The 17,968-nt window shown below is 55.8% G+C and overlaps 2 protein-coding genes across 2 annotated transcripts in view; both read right to left on the reverse strand.

Moving 5' to 3' along the window:
* On the reverse strand, positions 1-5,149 carry LOC117873929 (myeloid zinc finger 1-like). Its single transcript, XM_034763832.1, has 4 exons — positions 5,095-5,149; positions 2,208-2,312; positions 1,282-1,395; positions 1-989 (listed from the first exon to the last, which is right to left on the reverse strand). The coding sequence occupies exons 1-4, from the start codon at positions 5,147-5,149 to the stop codon at positions 1-3; spliced, it is 1,263 nt and encodes a 420-aa protein (XP_034619723.1).
* Positions 4,524-17,968, reverse strand: part of LOC117873930 (zinc finger protein 850-like) — a 25,825-nt gene continuing 12,380 nt past the window's right edge. Inside the window, exons 7-13 of the mRNA XM_034763833.1 lie at positions 16,652-16,847; positions 13,297-13,698; positions 12,627-12,753; positions 11,849-11,962; positions 9,524-9,637; positions 8,982-9,101; positions 4,524-5,892 (exon numbers count right to left, since the gene is read on the reverse strand). Of these exons, the coding sequence (XP_034619724.1) occupies positions 5,177-5,892; positions 8,982-9,101; positions 9,524-9,637; positions 11,849-11,962; positions 12,627-12,753; positions 13,297-13,698; positions 16,652-16,847 (1,789 nt within the window). The 3' untranslated portion in view covers positions 4,524-5,176. The remainder of the gene's footprint in view (positions 5,893-8,981; positions 9,102-9,523; positions 9,638-11,848; positions 11,963-12,626; positions 12,754-13,296; positions 13,699-16,651; positions 16,848-17,968) is intronic.

A 17,968-nucleotide genomic window follows, 5' to 3' on the forward strand; every position in this document is an offset into this window, starting at 1 on the left:
TCACACAGAGGCATCTGCTTCCTGAGCCCGGCTCCTGGGTGCAGGCCGGGGGGGCAACCCTGGCTCAGCATCGTGAGTTCTCTGATGGTCTTTGAGGGACTCCTTGTAGCGGAAGCTCCTCCCGCACTCCCCGCACTGGTAGGGCCGCTCCCCGGTGTGGACGCGCTGGTGCTTCAGCAGGTTCTGCTTGCGGATGAAGCTCCTCCCGCAGGCGGCGCACTGGAAGGGCCGCTCGCCGGTGTGGACGCGCTGGTGGTACTGCAGGTGCTCCTTGCGGATGTAGCACTTCCCGCACTCGTGGCACTGGAAGGGCCGCTCGCCCGTGTGCAGCCGCTGGTGGTTCTGGAGATGCTCCTTGCGGCTGTAGCACTTCCCGCACTGGGCGCAGGCATAGGGCCGCTCGCCGGTGTGGATGCGGGCGTGGTAGGTGAGCCGGGAGCGGTGGAGGAAGCTCTGCCCGCACTGGCTGCACTGGTGGGGCTTGGCCTTGCCGTGGGTTCTCAGGTGGATAATTGGGTTCTGCTGCTGCTTGAAGCTCTGGCCGCCGTCGCTGCAGGGATGGGGCCTCTGCCCACTGGGCTTGGGCTGGTGGGCGGCCTGGCTCGTGGGCTGGGGGAAGCTCCTTTCGCACTGGACTGGCTCATCTGCTGGGGAGCAGGCCTGGGATTTCACGGCACTCGAGGCACGGGGCCGCTCCCCGGCCTGCGCGGCGTAAGGGGCAGCCACGTCTCGGCTCTCGCAGGGAACTCTGGCCCACCCAGGGCCCGATCCTGCCCCCGCAGAGGGCAAGGGAGGTTCCGACCCTGGGAGCAGGACTGGCTGCTCAGGGGAATTACTGAGGGCAGCTCCACGCTGATCCTCCACCCTGTGGGCATCCTGGGGATCTCTCTGCTCGGGACTCCAGAAAACCTGCCTTCCCGACGCCATCTGGCGCTGCTCGCGGTGGGGGGGATGTGCCTCAAGACGCTGCGCCTCTGCTACGATCCCACCTGGAACATAGAGAAAATCCAGCCACCCTTGTGCCAGGAGAACGAGCCCCCGCTCGGCTCCAACCAAGATCAGATCCCCACTGTGCCTGGCATGATCCGAACACGATACGAGACATCCCTGCTCTGAAGAGCTCCGGTACTACGCTGCTAAGGGCCGTCTGAGAATCCACCTAGACAGACAGAATCAAAACTGACCAGTGCGGGCTGGGGAGAAAGGCCCAGCCCGGTGCTGCCTTCTCTCATTAGCTAGAGTTTGTGAAGCCCAAAAGGCCACATTCAAACTATCACTCACCGGTGCTCAGAGCCACCGATGTTTCTCTTTCCTCGGAGTCCTGCCGGCTCCCTGCACAGGCCTCTCCCCTCTGTTCTGTCCGGGCCACAGCTCCAGCTGGGGAAACGAGAGATTCTGTTGGCGGGAGAGAGAACAACATTACCAAGTGTCCCGTGGAGATCAGAACAGCAGCTCCCGAAACAGGGCTCCGCCCAGCAGTGTTCTCTCTGGGGGCCGGCTAAACGGACACACCTGGGGATCCGGAGCCAAAGGAAACCAGGGGGCCTCGAGACCTGTCGAAAGGTCAAAAAAACCAGCAGTGATTGGTGGGAAGCCATGAGTGATGGTCCATTATGGGGCGGGCTTGTGTCCACACTAGCTCCTTGTGGATGCTGCTGCAGCACACCGAGCAGGAAGCAATGAGACTGGAGCAATTCTCTGGCAAACGTCATTTCTACCTCTGGCTCTGCCAGGGTTCGAGGGCGGGGGCTGAGTGGCTAAGGTGCTCCGCTGCAGGCCTGAAGGGCGTGGGCTTCGCCTTGCTCAGGCCACTCGCCCTGGTCGGCTTAGGGCAGTCACAGGCAGCTGTGTGTGATGCTGACCACAGCGCTCCCTCGTGTGCGGTTGGCTATGAAACCGACAGGCCTTAACTGCCTCAACCCAATGAGCCGCTGGCTTGGGGGGACACGGACTTCACCTGTGGCCCCAAGCACCTCCCAACCTTTCATGTTTATCCTCACACAGAGGCAGCCAGGTTAGCCTCATTACGCAGATGGGGAACCGCAGCACAGTGTGATTCACGCAGGCAGGGAATGAACTCAGATCTCCGGAGTTATAGGCTAGTCCACTGACCACTGCACCGGCCTTCCTCATTACAGAAGAGCTTACGAGGATTCGGTTAGGTCTGATTTTCTTTCCAGCTCCAGCTGCTGTAGGTGATTACTGACCTGTTCCGAGTCCCGTGGGGATCTCGCGCTCTGCTAAGCCCCCCCGGTCCCGGACACACGCTTCTTCCGTCCAGGACAGGAGGTACGGTTTGCAAATAGCACCATCTGGAAAAGGACATCAGAGGCGGTTACATTTCACCATCAGTCACTGGCCACTTTACGAGGACTTGGAACCAAGCACCTATCATTGCCCGAGGCCAAAGGACTCTACTGAGGAGAGACAGTGACTGAGGCCAGGGAGGACTAGGGTAGGGACAAGATGCACCAGAAGGACCCAACAGGAGAACCCGGTGGCAGGCCCATCACAGACCAGAGCAGATACAGGTCAGACGGTCAGGTCCACGGAGACTCTGGACCACCTCTTGGGCACGGGGGGGGGATGGGAGATTGGTGGTAACCCCTCCCCCACAGTATGCATCTCAGGCAGCTAGCAGTAGGAGGGGCTTCCTCTCATCGCTACCTCTCTGGGTGTGCAGAAGCCAGGATGAGGGACCACTAAAGTCTCATAGACTCATAGACTTTAAGGTCAGAAGGGACCATTATGATCATCTGGTCTGACCCCCTGCATGCTGCAGGCCATAAAACCGTCCCTACCCCTTCCCTGGACTCTGCTGTTGAAGACCCCAATCCTGTTTTAGGTGACTTCAATCGGCAGAGACCCTCCTGCTAGAGATCCCTGCCCCATGCTGCGGAGGAAGGCGAAAAACCTCCAGAGGCTCAGCCAATCTGCCCTGGAGGAAAATTCCTTCCCGACCCCAAATACGGCGATCAGTAAGACCCCGAGCATGTAGGCAAGAGTCTCTAGCCTGACCCCTGTCAGCCATTTTACTATTTACCTACCATTGCTTGGCTTTCCTTGACTACTATGTTTTACCATTAAACCATTCCCTCCATAAACTTATCTAACTTAATCTTAAAACCAGACAGGTCTGTCGCCCCCACCGTTTCCCTCGGAAGGCCGTTCCAATATTTCACCCCTCTGACGGTCAGAAACCTTCGTCTAATTTCAAGTCTGAACTTCACCACGGCCAGTTTATATCCATTCGTTCTTGTATCCACGTTAGTACTAAGCTGGAATAATTCTTCTCCCTCCCTTGTATTAATCCCTCTAATATATTTAAAGAGAGCAATCATATCCCCCCTCAGCCTTCGCTTTGTCAGACTAAACAACCCAAGCTCCTCTAGTCTCCTTTCATACGACAGGTTTTCCATTCCTCTGATCATCCTAGTCGCCCTTCTCTGCACCCGTTCCAGTTTGAGTTCATCTTTTTTAAACATGGGAGACCAGAACTGCACACAGTACTCCAAATGAGGTCTCACCAGCGCCTTGTACAACGGAAGCAGGACCTCCTTATCCCTACTAGATATACCTCGCCTAATACATCCCAAGACCGCGTTGGCTTTTTTCACCGCCACGTCGCATTGTCGACTCATAGTCATCCTGCGGTCTACTAGGACCCCTAGGTCCTTCTCCTCTTCCGTTACTTCTAACCAATGCGTCCCCATCTTGTAACTAAAATTGTTATTAGTCATCCCCAAATGCATCACCTTACACTTGAGTCCTATGAACTCACTGGGCTGTGCAGGCGAAGAGGCTCCTAACTGGAGATTAGAGCGTTCCCTCGAACCCGCCGGGCTAACAAATAAGGAAACGACAGAGTTCAGGGGCTGCCAGCTCGTGGGGAAAGGAGCAGCGGTGTTGCTGGGTCAATACCCAGTTCCTGGTTAGCATCGTCTCCCCGCACACACGCGAGGACTCTAATCACACCACTGCTGATCAACCCAACCCGACAGGGCCAGAACCAGCCACTTCCACGTGCCAGGTTCTCACGTGCCTCTGCCTGGCGGCAGGTTCATTTGGCCTGTAGCGGCCCTAGCTCTGGTGATCCCAGTGGGCAGCTCGTGGGGACCCAGCGGGGGGGGCTGTCCTAGTGTGGCGCACGTCAGACAAGCCCACCCCTGCGGATGCCAGTGGCACTCTCATTGCACCCAACGTGGGCAGGAGCAAACCCGCCAGGAGGGAGGTTCTGATGGAGAAAAGGGGCCCAATCCTTGTTTACATGAGAAGCCCTGCCCCCGCTCCAGCAGCATAGAGGAGCTTGGAAAGTGGGTGGAGTTCTCCTGGCCCATTCATGCTAGCAGAGCTTTAGCATAAACAAGAATCCGGGCAGGGTGCATTGGCCCTGGTGGGCCACCAGCAGTGGAAAAACCCAGGCGGCCACGGATTGCTGCGTTCTTGGCAGTGGTCTCTCCCATAGAATTTCAGGAGGCCGGCCGGCTACGTAGGGTTAGCTGTAGGAACAATCCAACACCAGGAACAGCCCAACACAACTTTATTTTGCATTGCATCTGCCATATAAAACTACACCGCCAAACACTTGACAGAGTTTAACTGCACGCTTATGAAATTAAAATGTAAAAACAACGGGGGGGGGAGGGGGCGGGACACAGAGCAACGGGTGAGAAAGAATCAATCTACATCCAGTGGGAGGAGAAATGTGGGGAGAGGCGGCTCTGGGGGCAGGAGCTGCAGAGGAGAAGGCTCTCACACAATCTTGCCGCTGTGGGTGTGGAGCGGGAGAAAGGAAGCGGGTTCTAGAGAAGAGCCCCAGGAGTGAGGCCATGGTGGGGTTCAGAACCGGAGCGGGACGTTAGTGGGGACGAGGTTGCTCTTTGGGCACGGGAGGAGGCGGGGAGCAGCGTTCGGCGCATGCACCGGCCTTTCTGGCTCTCTCTGCAGGTTGCGTGGAAGGGGCTTGTCCAGGGGATGGGAGATGGGTATGAAAAACGTGCTGGGGGTCCCTCCGAGGACGTGCCAGACACCCTGGCTGCCTCGTGCCCCACGGACGTATTTGGTAAAAGCTTCGTTTCTGGCACTGGTTTTCACTTCGCTGCCTTGGATTTAACTCGCGGTCGGTTACGACCCAGTCCCGAGCTGCCATGTGGTCTAGTCCACGGAGTCCCAGGATCTAGTCCCCACTGCCCAGGGCCGGCGGGAGCCCAGGGGGGGCCCCCAGCTCCGCGCCGTGAACCCGCTGATGGTCCTTGAGGGACTCCTTGTAGCGGAAGCTCCTCCCGCACTCCCCGCACTGGTAGGGCCGCTCCCCGGTGTGGATGCGCTGGTGCTTTAGCAGGTTCTGCTTGCGGATGAAGCTCTTCCCGCAGGCGGCGCACTGGAAGGGCCGCTCGCCGGTGTGCAGCCGCTGGTGGTTCTGGAGGTGCTCCTTGCGGCTGTAGCACTTCCCGCACTCCTCGCACTTGTAGGGCCGCTCGCCGCGGTGGATCATCTGGTGCCGCACTAGCCCCGAGTGGCAGTTGAAGCTCTTGCCGCACTCCCCACAGGCGTAGGGCCGCTCCTTGGCATGGCTCCGCTGGTGAATCTTCAGGCTCTTCTTCACACTGAAGCTCTTCCCGCACTCGGCACAGCCGTGCGGCCGCTCCTCCCCCAGCGCGCCGGCTCCCCGCGGGATCAAGGTGCCTGGTAACTCGCCGAAGCTGGCGTCCGAGCGGAAGGATTTACCCAGTCTGTTCTCGCCAGGGTCGGCTTGCTGCGTCACCGAGCCACGCTGGCTCCCGTAGGCCGGGGCCTGGTAGAGCGGCTCCCCAGAGCCCCCCAGCAACCCCAATTCTTCCGGGCCTGCCTGGCGGTGACGCTGCTCCTCCGACTTCACCATGAGCCCGTCGCCTGCCGGAAGAAAGAAAGAGAATCTCATCCCTGGCTCTTTGGGGGAAAGGGCCCCGATCCACAGCACGGTCCCACGGAGCCGAGGGTGGGTCTCAGTGGCCTGGGCTAGGATGAACCTGGGATGGAGACCGGCGGTGAGAAGGGTTTGAGCTCTCTCGGTTACATCCAGCTGTCTGCAGAAGGCCAGCCCCAGCCCCAGGAGAGAGGGACAGGGAGTCAGTACCAGGCCTGAGCTCTATTTAAGTCCCATTGACCCAATCCACTCCCTGGCCCAGGGGTGGATTTCAGCCAGAGAGAATTGGGTGACCGCCACCCAAAGCACTCTCTGGTCCCAGCCACGTAGGAAACAGGGCTTTGCAGATCACTCCCGACACGTCCTCGCAGGGCCAGGGCCAGGGCAGCGGGGCAAAAATCCCTGTTTGTTTGAATGTGTCAGAACAGTACTTGCCCCTCCTAGCACACCTCCCAACCGAGGAGCTCAAAAAACTCAGCAAACATTAACCACTTCACCTCCGGCCGGATGAGCTAACGGTCCCTACTGCCTCACAATCTCTGAACAGCCCAGGAGAGCTGGGTCCCGGCTCGTAACACCTACAGTACACTCCCTCCCAACTTCCTGCCAGGAGAGAACCCAGGAGTCCCAACTCACTCCCTCGAGAGCATCTTTTGTCCCAGTTCTACTCTGTTCTGGGCAGGTCTTTACACCATCCTCATCGCTACAGCATCTGAGCACCTTCCAGTCATGCTTTAAGCGGCGTGATGACCCTCCGTCACGTGGCGATCAGACAGTGGAGTGCGAATAAAGGTTTCTGGCTTGGGAAGGGATTGCGTGCGCCAATTGTCCACTCTAAGCAGATTACTAAGATCTCGGTCGAACAGGCACCGGGCTGGCACTCGGGAGATCTGGGTTTCATTCCCAGCTCGGTCACATCCACCTCGGCCAAGGCATTCGTCTCTCCGAGGCTCAGTTCCTCATCTGTAAATGGGGATTTTCTCTGCCTGGTCTATGGCGCTCATGAGCTCTGGTGGCGGGGCCGTCTCTCGCTGCGGGGCCGTGCAGCACCCGGCATAATCTCAGTTAGAGCCTCCAGGTGCTACCAACCCCCAAAGGAGCTCATCACGGCCAACACCAACCAGCCGCTCAGCCACGAAAACAAACCAATCCAAAGTTGTATTTTCACAGCTGAGCACATTAACCAGTCGCAGGCTAAAGCCAACACTTCCCAGCTGGGTGCCTATTCCGAGCTGGGAGCAGCCGTCTCCCAAGGGTTGGGCACACATGGAGCTGAATGGGTGCTGGGAGGTGGGGGAATGTACCACGAGACTCCAAGGCTACAATCCCTGAGGCTCTAACCACCTGAGCCGCACAACCCTGCCCTGGGACTGAACAGCGGGGTCAGTTCCCCCCAGGGCCCCACGCATGCACTCTGTGCAGGGATCAGCTCTGGGCCATCTAGGACCGGGCGCAGGAGAGGAGGCAGCGTCTAAGTTCTCTCTAAGCTGCGTAGCCGCGCAGTTGCCTATTAAGCCCCACGCAGGGGCTCAGGGCTGTGGCGGGGAAAGATGCCTCTCCCCAGCACAGACCTGCCCCGGACTTGCCACAGCCAGGGGAGAGGAGCCCCTCCCTCAGCCCAGCTCAGCCCTGCCGGAGCTGCCCCAGGGAGAGGTGCCTCTCCCCCTGCCCCAAGCTGCTGTGGTGAGAGAGGGTTGGAGGGGTGCGGGGGGAGAAGGGTCCTCTTTCCCCACCGCAGCCCCAGGACAGCCTGCACCCCCAAACCCCTGATCCCACCCCAGAGCCTGCACCCCAACCCTCTGCCCCAGCCCCACCCCAGAGCCCACACCCCAGCCAGAGCCCTCACACCCCTGCACCCCAACCCTCTGCCCCAGCCCTGAGCCCCTCATCCCTAGCCCCACCCCAGAGCCCACACCCCCAGCCGGAGCCCTCACACCGCTGCACCCCAACCCTCTCCCCCGCCCCCCCACACACTCCAAACCCCTCGGACCCATCCCCGCCACATGGATTTTGTTAAGTGCACTGATACGAAGGTGATGTGTCACACACAACCTCCATAGTGGTGCACATAACAAAATTCATTCCGCACATGCACATAAAAAACTAGAGGGAACACCGGGCAGCATCCCCATCTACAGAGGAGACGAAGGCCTGGTCTGCATGAGACCAGAAGGGACCACTGGGATCAGCCAGTCTGACCTCCGGTATAATAGAGACCTGCCCCCAAATAAACCCTAGAGCAGATTTTCTTTTTTGAAAAACATCCCATCTTGATTTAAAAATGGCCAGTGCTGGAGAACCCACCCCAGCCCCTGGTAAAACGTTCCCACGGTTAACGACCCTCACTATTAAAAACTGCACCTTGCCGCCTGTCTGAACTGGTCTAGTTTCAGCTTCCAGCCTTTGGGTGGTGTTAGACCTGCTGTCGCTGCTAGTCTGAACATCTGAACTGTCAGCAAGTCATCCCTTCACCTCCTCTTTGTTGAGCTAACCCCACTGAGCTCCTGGAGTCTGTCACTGCGCTAGGAAAGGATTCCGGTCCGGCTCAACCAGCAAACCCTCTTCTGTCCTTCTGCCAGTAGTGCTGAGACCCGTTCCCCAAACGACACGAGCTATCCCAGCAAAGAGACTTTTTGTTGGCCTAACCGTGTCTACACTGGGGCTTTCGATGGCACAGCTCTGTTGGCTGTGTGTGTGGAGGGGATTTTTCACACTTCTCACCAACACAGCTATGCCCGCAGAACATTCCGATGTAGCCCCAGCCTGACGCCGCGCCGCAGCCAGACGAAGCCTCTGCGAGAGGCCGTGTGACCGAAGGAAGAGAGACGCTGCCCAGCGCTGGGCCTATCGGGAAGCTTCTGCAGGGATCACTTGGAGGGAGATTCTTTGGCCAGCCTTATACATGAGATCATACGACCCGATCACACTAGTCCCTTCCGGCCTTAAAATCTACGAACTGGTGTCTGCCACGAAGACAGGACAAACCTTCCCCTCCGCAGAGCGCCCACAGGGCAGCCAGACTGCTGACTTCTGCGCTTTACTCACTGGTTCTGGCTGCTTTTAAGCCATTGCTCACCTGGGCCAGGGCCAGTGAGGATCTCTCTTTCAGCCAACTCCCACGAATCCCGGACACAGGGCTCTTCCTCTTGTTTAATCCAGGATAAAAAGTCATGGGCAGAAATCAGAGCGTCTGCTCCTGAGGGAGAAAATGAAAACACATTATGTTCTATTACCCACGGAACACCTTGCTCTCAAATTGATGGGCGGGCTCTGCGTTGGGGGCAGCCAGAAGGGATGCAAACAGGTGCACGAGGCAATTCCGGTCTGTACTGTGCCCTAGAGGGGACTGCTCACAAAAAGGAGGGATTAGAATCAGAAGAAGTTGGCATCTAGGAGGAAATGGAGGCCTCCCCTCCCCCCAAAAAATCAGAGGCTGATAAATTTGGGCCTCAAGTGACTTGCCCATGGTCGTACAACAAGTCAGTGGCAGGCAGGACAAAACCCATGAACTGGACGAGCAAAGCTACAGAACTAGCAGGTTTCTGAGAGGAAGCTACACTCAATTTCCTGCTCTTTGCCGCACTCGTCATTTGCAAGTTGTTTGAATCGATTAGTCACCTGCGCAGGGGTCCGCGGGAATTCCTCTCTCCTCCGAGAACTGCTGCTCCCCGACAAAAGGCCCCTCCTCTTGTTTGATCCGGGACAGAATGTCGGGCGTTGACATCAGGGATTCTGTTCAAGGGACAGAGAATTAGAAGCCGTTCGTGTATCAGCCGCTGAACCGTTCACACCCATCTCAAAGCAATGCCGTTTCGCCCGCCGGAGGGGGCGTGTTCTGAATAGACACGAACGTGTTAGCAAGGGGCTTGGCAGAGGGGTGAATACACTACACGGCGTATCACCTTGCTGTGTGTGGAAGTGACATCAGCGGGAACATTACAGTCGGGGTGAATCCCTTCCTAAGAGTAGATCTACTCTGCAGTAACACACATGCAGCTGGCCCATGTCAGCTGACTTGGGCCAGGGCCCGGGCTCCGGGCTCCTCTCCCTCCCAGGGTCCCAGAGCCCAGGCTGCAACCCGAGCCCAAATGTCTACACTATAGTTTGATAGCCCTGCAGCCCAGGCCAGCTGACAGCATTTTATTGCAGTGTAGACGTGCCCTAAAAGTCCCTTTTCTCCAGGAGGCCTCAAAAAAAGTGACCAAATATGAACTGAATACAGGGTGCAGTTCTGGTCGCCCCATCTCAAACAAGGTGCATTAGAATTGGAAAAAGGACAGCAAAGGGCAACAAACATTATTAGGGGTCTGGAACAGCTTCCATAGGAGAGACTAAAAACCCTGGGACTGTTCAGCTTAGAGAAGAGACGACTAAGGGAGGATATGACAGACATCTAGAACATCGATGACCGGTGTGGAGAAAGCGACTAGGGAAGTGTTATTTACCCCTTCACATATCACAAGAATTAGAGGTCACCCGATAAATTAACAGGCAGCAGGTTTAAAACAAACACAAGGAAGTATTTCTTCCCACAACGCACAGTCAACCTGTGGAATGCATTGCCAGGGGATGTTGGGAAGGTAAAAATTATAACTGGATTAAAAAAAGAATTAGATACGTTGATTGAGGATAGGTCCATCAATGGCTATTACAAGATGATCAGGGGGCACAACCCCACGCTCTGGGTGTCCCTAAGCCTTTGACTGCTAGAAGCTGGGACTGGACGATAAAGGATGGATCACTCGATGATTGCCTGCTTTGTTCATTGCCTCTGAAGCATCTGACACTGGCCACTGTCAAAGAGAGGAGACTGGGCTACATGGACCATTGGTCTGACCCAGTATGGCCGTTCTTATGTAAATATATAGAACAACAGAGAGTGAAACCTTCCTGAGTTCCAGTCTGCTCCTGGATTCTGTTTCACATTAGCTATTTGGAACACGGGACCTGCTGAGGTGCTTTAGAAATATTAATTCATTAAGCTCCAAAATCGCCCTGTGAGGTAATAGTATTAAGCATTGATCACTTCCACAGCTGGGGAAACTGAGGCACGGAGCAGGTACGCCTATACTTTCCAATAGGGACCTAACTTTAAACTAACTAATTATCCAGGTGCTGAGCATCCATTAATCTGAAGTCAATGGGAGCTCCAGGTGATTGGCATCTCTGAAAAACCAGGTCTGAGGGGGTCTCAAGCTGGGCACTACAAAATGGGGACCCCCAAAATCAGGCCACTTTTGAAAATATGAGCCTAAGGGACTTGCTCAATATCCCACAGCAAGTCAGTGGCAAAATTAGGAGCAGAACCCAGGAGTCCTCACTCCGACCTCAACGCGCACCAGCTAGAATTCACTGCTTTCCCATTACGTAAGAGCTGATGTACTGGGTTAGACCAATGGCCCATCTAGCCCGGCGTCCTGCCTCCAACAGTGGCCAGTACCAGAGCTTCAAGGGCAGTGAACAGAACAAGGCAATCAAGGAATGATCCACCTGTCTTCCACTCTCAACTTCTGACAGCCAGAAGTTTAGGGACACCCAGATCATAGGGCTGCGTCCCTGACCCTCCTGGCTAATGGCTATTGACAGACCTGTCCTCCAGGAATGTATCCAGTTCTTTTCTGAACCCAGTTACACTTTTGCCTTCACAACATCCCCAGGCGAAGCGGAGCAGGAGTTAAGCCTTAAGAGAAGTGGTCTAGCGCCCAAGGTACAGCCATCGCCAGAGATACGGAGCGAGCCGTGAGAGGCAGAGGAGCGTCGCCAAGTAAAAGGGTACACCAACGGGCAGATGTCCTGAATGGTTACAAGACCAAAAAGAGCCGAAGCAGAAGAAGTCAGGACTGGAGGCAAACCCTGAGCGATACCATGAACGGGATACGGCCACATCAGCTGCAATTCGCATTCCACTCCTTGCCTCGGATTTGCTTGAATCTCATTCCTCACCTGTGCAGGGCTCTGGAGGGATTTCTCTCTCCTTTAAGTTCTGCTGCTCTTGGACACAAGCCTCTTCCCCTCGTTCAATCCGGGGCTCGGGGTCCGCTTTGGAACGGGTCCGGTCTGTTCACAGAAAAGATAGCGGGGGGACCCAATGGTTCATTTCACAGCGTGCGATTGTTAGAGACTTTTCATTTATTTCAAGCCAGCCCCCTCTCGTCACTGGAGGGGACGGGGGGAAACTTTGCAGCAAAAGCTATTGACAAAGAGCCTGTGGGAAGGTAAAGCATTCAGCGGAAGGTGAGCTGTGCTCTGAATTCAGAGATCTCTATATGGAGAGAAGCTCACAAAGTACCAATGGTAAACCGCTCACCTATTCAAAAAACTACAGACGCTTAAACCAGCCTAAGGCAGGGCAAGCAACACCCACCTGTACCATTTACTCACCTGGCTTCGCATTAACGAAGCAGATTTTTCACCAGGGCCATGCTGAACGTGCACAAGTAAAGATCAGCATTGGGCCAATTTTTGCCCTGATGTCGGCAAGTGCGACTCCAGATATAACAAACCCTGGAGACGGACGGATTGGACCCACCACAGGGTAGGTGAGTCTCTCCCATTAAATGGGAGGACGTGTGGATTTGAGGTCTAATTTCTAGCCTTCGGGAGGGTATAGCCACTGCTCCAGCTGAAATGAAAAGGTTTGGGGTTTTGCCTAGAGCAGGGGCTGGGGCTGCCACAGATGTCACACACACCATCCGGTAAGCACGTGAAAACGCATGTTTACCCAGCGAGCTCAAAGATTCATAGTTCTCCTTCACCAGGTTATTGTACAGCTCCTTCTGCCAGTCTTCCAAATTCTTCCACTCCTCCGCGGAGAAATAGACAGCCACGTCGACGAACGTCACCGGCATCTGCAATCACAAGCGTGTGGGAGGTCAGTAGTGCTGGCCTGCGTTAGGCAGGAGTTCGGACCAGACAATCGCAATGGGTCCTAAAAATCTACCTGTGTAAGCTGGCAGTCTCAGTCCAACGCCCAGGGAACAGTGTCCACACATCCCTTTTGGTGCCAACTGACCCCTTTGTTGGCAGTCTCAGCAAACAGGCCAAAGACCGAATGGGCCATGGAGACTGAACTGCCCTAGTTCAACGGCTCTTCCAGGAGAGGGTTGCTGTGAGGCAGCGGAGGGCAGCTCGGAGTGCTGCCCGCTGCTCTCAGACACAGGAAGACTTCGGTCTCCAGTGCCCCCCAGCCAACACCTTCCCCCAACGTCCAATTCATGCAAAGATTCACAGGAAAGAAAGCGGAGTTACACTGACCCACCGTATTGTCCAGCATTCCCACTCCTCCTCATTCCAAGCCATTCCATAGCAGTAAACACAAGGACCTACACATCATGGGGATAGCACAGAACATTTCAGCACATGCTTCTCAGCACTAGCTGGGATATCATTACCTTGGGGACCTCCCCTTTAGTGCCTGGGGGGAGCCTCAGGACCCAGAAGTTCCTGTTCTTCAGCAGGTTCTCCACGTTCTCCAGCCTCCTCTGCAGCAGCCCGTACTCCTGGATCAGAGTTCCCAGCACGGCCCACTTACTCTCCAGCTGGTTATTGAACTCCATTGCTGTTTTTTCACAGTCTATTAATTTCTTCTCGGCCGTCCCAGATCTCCCCTCCAGGCTCAGCAGGCGCGTGGCCAGCAGATCGATCTTCCGCTCCATGGCCTGCACTGTAGCCACCACAGTCCAGAGAGAGGCCTCTGCCGTGTGCAGCTGTGCTTCTCTCATGTGAGCGCGCTCGGGGACAAGGGGCGGCTGCAAAGGCAGCAGATGTTGCGCCTCGACGTTCCATTCCTGAATCTGTTTGCAGGGAGAGAGATCGACAATGGCTGAAGTCGGGTTTATTCAGTGGCAAAACGCTAAAGGAACCGGGAGGATGCGGATCAGGATCCAAACGCCCCAATGTTTGTCTGAACCTCACTGGCTGGGAATTGGCCTGGATCAATAAGGAACTCAAGCTCTCGGCTGTGAATTCCAGTGCATCCTGTTTCCAGCCAATCTAGAAATGCAAGGCCATCCTTTCCCCCTCACTGTACTTCACTACTTCGGCTTCCAATCCCAACTGGAAAGAAAGGGCAGAGACTGGCAAAAATCCACAGGCCAAAAGGAAAAGAGGCAAACTAGGTCAGTTCTTATTGTAGCTAATTCCTCCTCCCACAGCAACGTTCTAACCTGCCGAGGAATGTCCGGCCAGACCAGGCCAGGCAAGCGTGGGGACAAGAGAACGCGATGGATGAGAAGCACGGCCAAGGGACGAAGGGAGCATGTGCAGGGGAGACAACAGAAATTAGCTTCAGTCACAACAAACAAAGCACACAGCACTTGAGAGACATCCAAACAAAACACCTCCCTGATGTTACATTGTCACCCGCACACTGTCCTGCACTCAGTTCTTTCAGTGGAGCCTATCTAGGTATTTATGCCATGCTCATCGGTGGGGTAGCTGGAATAGTCATTTGCTCCCAGTAACACCAGTTAGGACCTGATCCTGAAACCAATGGGAGTCTTTCCCTTCATTGTTATCACAGCAGGAGTTAGGAAGCCTAACCGAGGATCAAGGCTCTGTAGCGGGAGATGCTGCACCGAAAAATGAGACATTTTGCTCCAGAGAGCTCACAATCTACGGGTCAGAGACAGGACACAACAGACGGACTAATCAAATGAGGAGGGTGCAGGTTGGGAGGATGAGGGCAACACAGATCAAAAGAGTTTAGCAGAAAAGTAGAAGCCATAGTCTATGGACTCTAACTGGCTTTGGGCTGACCTTTCATGGCCACTAGGAATGAATGGCCCATTTTCCATCATGGCAAATGGTGAAGAGTGAGGTGCCCCACGGATCCGCACTAGGATCAGTGACTAAGCTATTTACTAACTGGGAAGAAGGGGGCAAAGGTCTGATGATGGCAAAAGAAATTCAGGTTAGTCAGGACTAAAAAAGACTCAAGAGGGACCTTTCCAGGCTAAGCGAATGGGCAGCACAAGGGCAGATGAAATTCCTTGTTGACAACACAACGTAACCCAGGCTGGAGGATGTATTTTGAGCTTCCCGAGCACGCTGTGTGACATTCAAACTTCAGTCTAGCAAATCAACATGTAGCTGTGGTCAGAAAAAGCAAACAAAATGTCAGATGCATTAGGAGCAGGACAGAAAACAATACTGAGCAGGTTACTGTACTAGTGGGCTGGGAATTTTTTAACGGAATTTCCCCCCCCCCGGCTGGAAAATGCTGATTTGTCGAACCTGAAATTTTTCACAGAAATGGATCAGTTTTGAGGAAACTTTTGTCCAGAAGCTTCCCCGGGTCTAGGATGGAATTTCTGGTCAAAACCAGAAAGCATCTCACCCCAATGGTGAGAACAGGGATTTGAACTGGGGTCTCTGACATCCCACCACTGGGCTATTGGCTATTCTAGAGGGAATCTCTCATTCGTGTTTTTTCATGGAAAATTTCAAAAGGTCCCGGTTTCCTTCTGATGCAGAATGAAAATAAATTCTGAAAACTCAAATTTTTTTTGCGAAATTGAATTTGTGTTTTCTGCCAGCTCTAGTTTTTACACCATCATACTAGTCAATGGGCCCTCCGCAGCTGGACTCCTGGGGTCAGTGCTGGTCACTCTTTCTCAGCGAGAATAAGCAGAGCAGAAGGGGATTAGAGATGGACAACAAACGATTAGAGGCCTGAAAAAGACTTCCTTATGGGAAGAGATCGACACGCTCGGGGCTGCTTAGTATAGACAGAGCGAGAGACGACACAGGTCTACAGAACAGCGAATGGTCTAGAGACAGTCAGGAGCCTCTATTCACCTTCTCTCAGAGCATAAGAACAAGGGGCTTGTCAATTAAAGTGAAAAGTACATTATTTTAAGCAAGCAAAATTGTGTAAGCCGGTGGAACTCACTGCCACAATATGTGTGTGAGGCCAAGAGCTCCATAAGGATGAACAAAGGACTGGACATTCCCGTGAATCATAAACGCCTCCCGATACGGTTGGCAATGTAGAAATGCTTCAGGGAATGAGCTGACTGGGCAAGGGTCTGTAACGCTGATGATTCCCCAGCTCAGCTGAAAACAACTTTCCTGCCACCCTGAAGCCCCAGTGTCCCTTTCCCAGCCCTAAGTCCCCAGCCACCCTGAATCCAAAGGTTCAAATCCCAGCAGGGTCGAGTCAGTCCCCTCACGCCCGCTGTTCCGTGTGGACAATAAGGAGGGCAGGGCACTTCCCAAGCCCAAAGGCCTCCCCCCACGGCCCCTGCTCAGACATCCCCGCACGCCGCGGGGGCCCTGCGCCGAGGTCCTGCCCCCCAGAGGTAGCTGCATCTCGGCGGGGCTGCGGCTGTGGGGAGCGGGGGGGTTGGGATGGCCCAGGAGGGCCGGGACGGGAGAAATTATTATGCTTGGGAGGCGATGCGGCGGGGGACGACTCGCAGCCCCCCCGCCCCCGGGGCCAGCCTGTCCTGCCAGGAGCCCCGGGCCGGACCCGCGGCACGAGCCGGGCCGGTCCCCGCTCCCCGCGGGGCCCTTACCTGGGCGGGGGCCCACTCGGCCATGGCCCCGCGCTGGGTGGCTCTCGGGGGACGCGGCCGGGCCGGGGCTCGCTAGGGGCGTGGGCTGGGTCCCGCTGCCATGCTGGGGAGGGAGCGGCCCGAGTGCAGCCTGGGAGGGAGGGCGGCCGCCGCCGCCGCCTCGTTGGTCCTGCGAAGAGCGCGGGCGGCCGGCGCGCCAGGGGCGGCGAGCCCGAGCAGTGCCGCCTACCGGGCACGGGCGCAGCGAGCTCCGAGCCCGCACGGGGCCCCCTCGGACCGGGGCCGGGCCATAGCCGGGGACAAGGGCTTGTCCTTCAGCCGCTGGGGCGAGGGATGCCCGGCCACGCCAGCGCCCTGCGGGGACTCCCGCCTGGGCTCGCTCGCCCCCTCCAACCAAACCCTGAGCTCCCCCCCGGCTCTCTCGGCTGTCCTGGGACCGACAGTGTCACAGCAGCGCCGTGCACGTCCTAGCTCACCTGCTTACCCCCTCATCCCAGCTGTCCTGGTGTTAGGGGGACCAGATGTCCCGATTTTATAGGGACAGTCCCAATTTTTGGGTCTTTTTCTTATATAGGCTCCTATTACTCCCCACCCCCGTCCCGATTTTTCACATTTGCTGTCTGGTCACCCTAGCTGGTGTTATAGGGACAGTCCCTAGATTTGGGGCTTTGTCTGATATAGGCTCCTCTTACCCTCCGCCCCAGCCTGGTTTTTCACACTGGCTGTCTGGGCAGCCCCGATTTTAGCCCCAGCCTGGGGTGCTCTTCTTAAAGCCCCAGCGCCTGCCGTCCCTCGGTTTTCATGGAAAAAAGCGGTGGGGTTTCTAGCCCCTGGGGCTGCAGAGAAAAGCTGGGCCCTAGGGCCCCTGAAGAAAGGCTCAAGGAGAAGGCACATAAATATATACACCAATAATTGACGTTTGGGGCCAAGCTTTGATCCTGCTCCTATCAGTGCTCATGTCAACTCCTGCTGAGTTGGGGGCAGTCAGCTCGTTGCAGGATCAGACCCTCAGGGTACATCTACACTGCAATAAAATGCCCTGGGCTGGTCCACGTCAGCTGACTGGATTCTGGGACAGCCACCCATCACAGGGTCCCCGAACCCAGCTGATATATCAATTTTATAGCCTCGCAAGCCCGAGTCAACTGACACAGGCCAGCCCGTTTTACTGCAGTGTAGACATACCTTTGGAGACCCGGCATCAACCATGTATTCAAATACACTTATCTGACCATGAGGGGGCTGTCCAGCAATCCCCAGCTCCCATTATAAACGGTCTGGACTGAGTCACGAACCCAACTGGCAATCGGGGAATAACTCACTGCTCTATCACGTATTCTATTTCGCTCTTGCAGCCCTAAGCCACCATATCCCCGGAGGGAGGAGGGGAAAGGGGGATGCTGCCCATTCTCACAGCAGAGCTTTCTGAGGAAAACAGGAGCAGGCAAACCACCAACCGCAGATGCTACGATACCTGAGGCTGAGGGTGGTATAAATCCCTAGCCAGAGGAGATACCTGTGCCTCAGTTTCCCACTCTGTGCAGAA

Source organism: Trachemys scripta, chromosome 2, assembly GCF_013100865.1.
Source record: "Trachemys scripta elegans isolate TJP31775 chromosome 2, CAS_Tse_1.0, whole genome shotgun sequence".
Taxonomy (NCBI): domain Eukaryota; kingdom Metazoa; phylum Chordata; order Testudines; family Emydidae; genus Trachemys; species Trachemys scripta.

Excerpts from the sequence above, each read along its gene's own strand:
- LOC117873929 (XM_034763832.1), bottom strand. The coding sequence starts at position 5,149 with ATGGCAGCTCGGGACTGGGTCGTAACCGACCGCGAGTTAAATCCAAGG. Across the intron at positions 2,313-5,094 it reads GTTAAATCCAAGGCAGCGAA|ATGGTGCTATTTGCAAACCG; the intron begins GTGAAAACCAGT and ends GTCCTTTTCCAG. Across the intron at positions 990-1,281 it reads ATCGGTGGCTCTGAGCACCG|GTGGGATCGTAGCAGAGGCG; the intron begins GTGAGTGATAGT and ends TCTATGTTCCAG.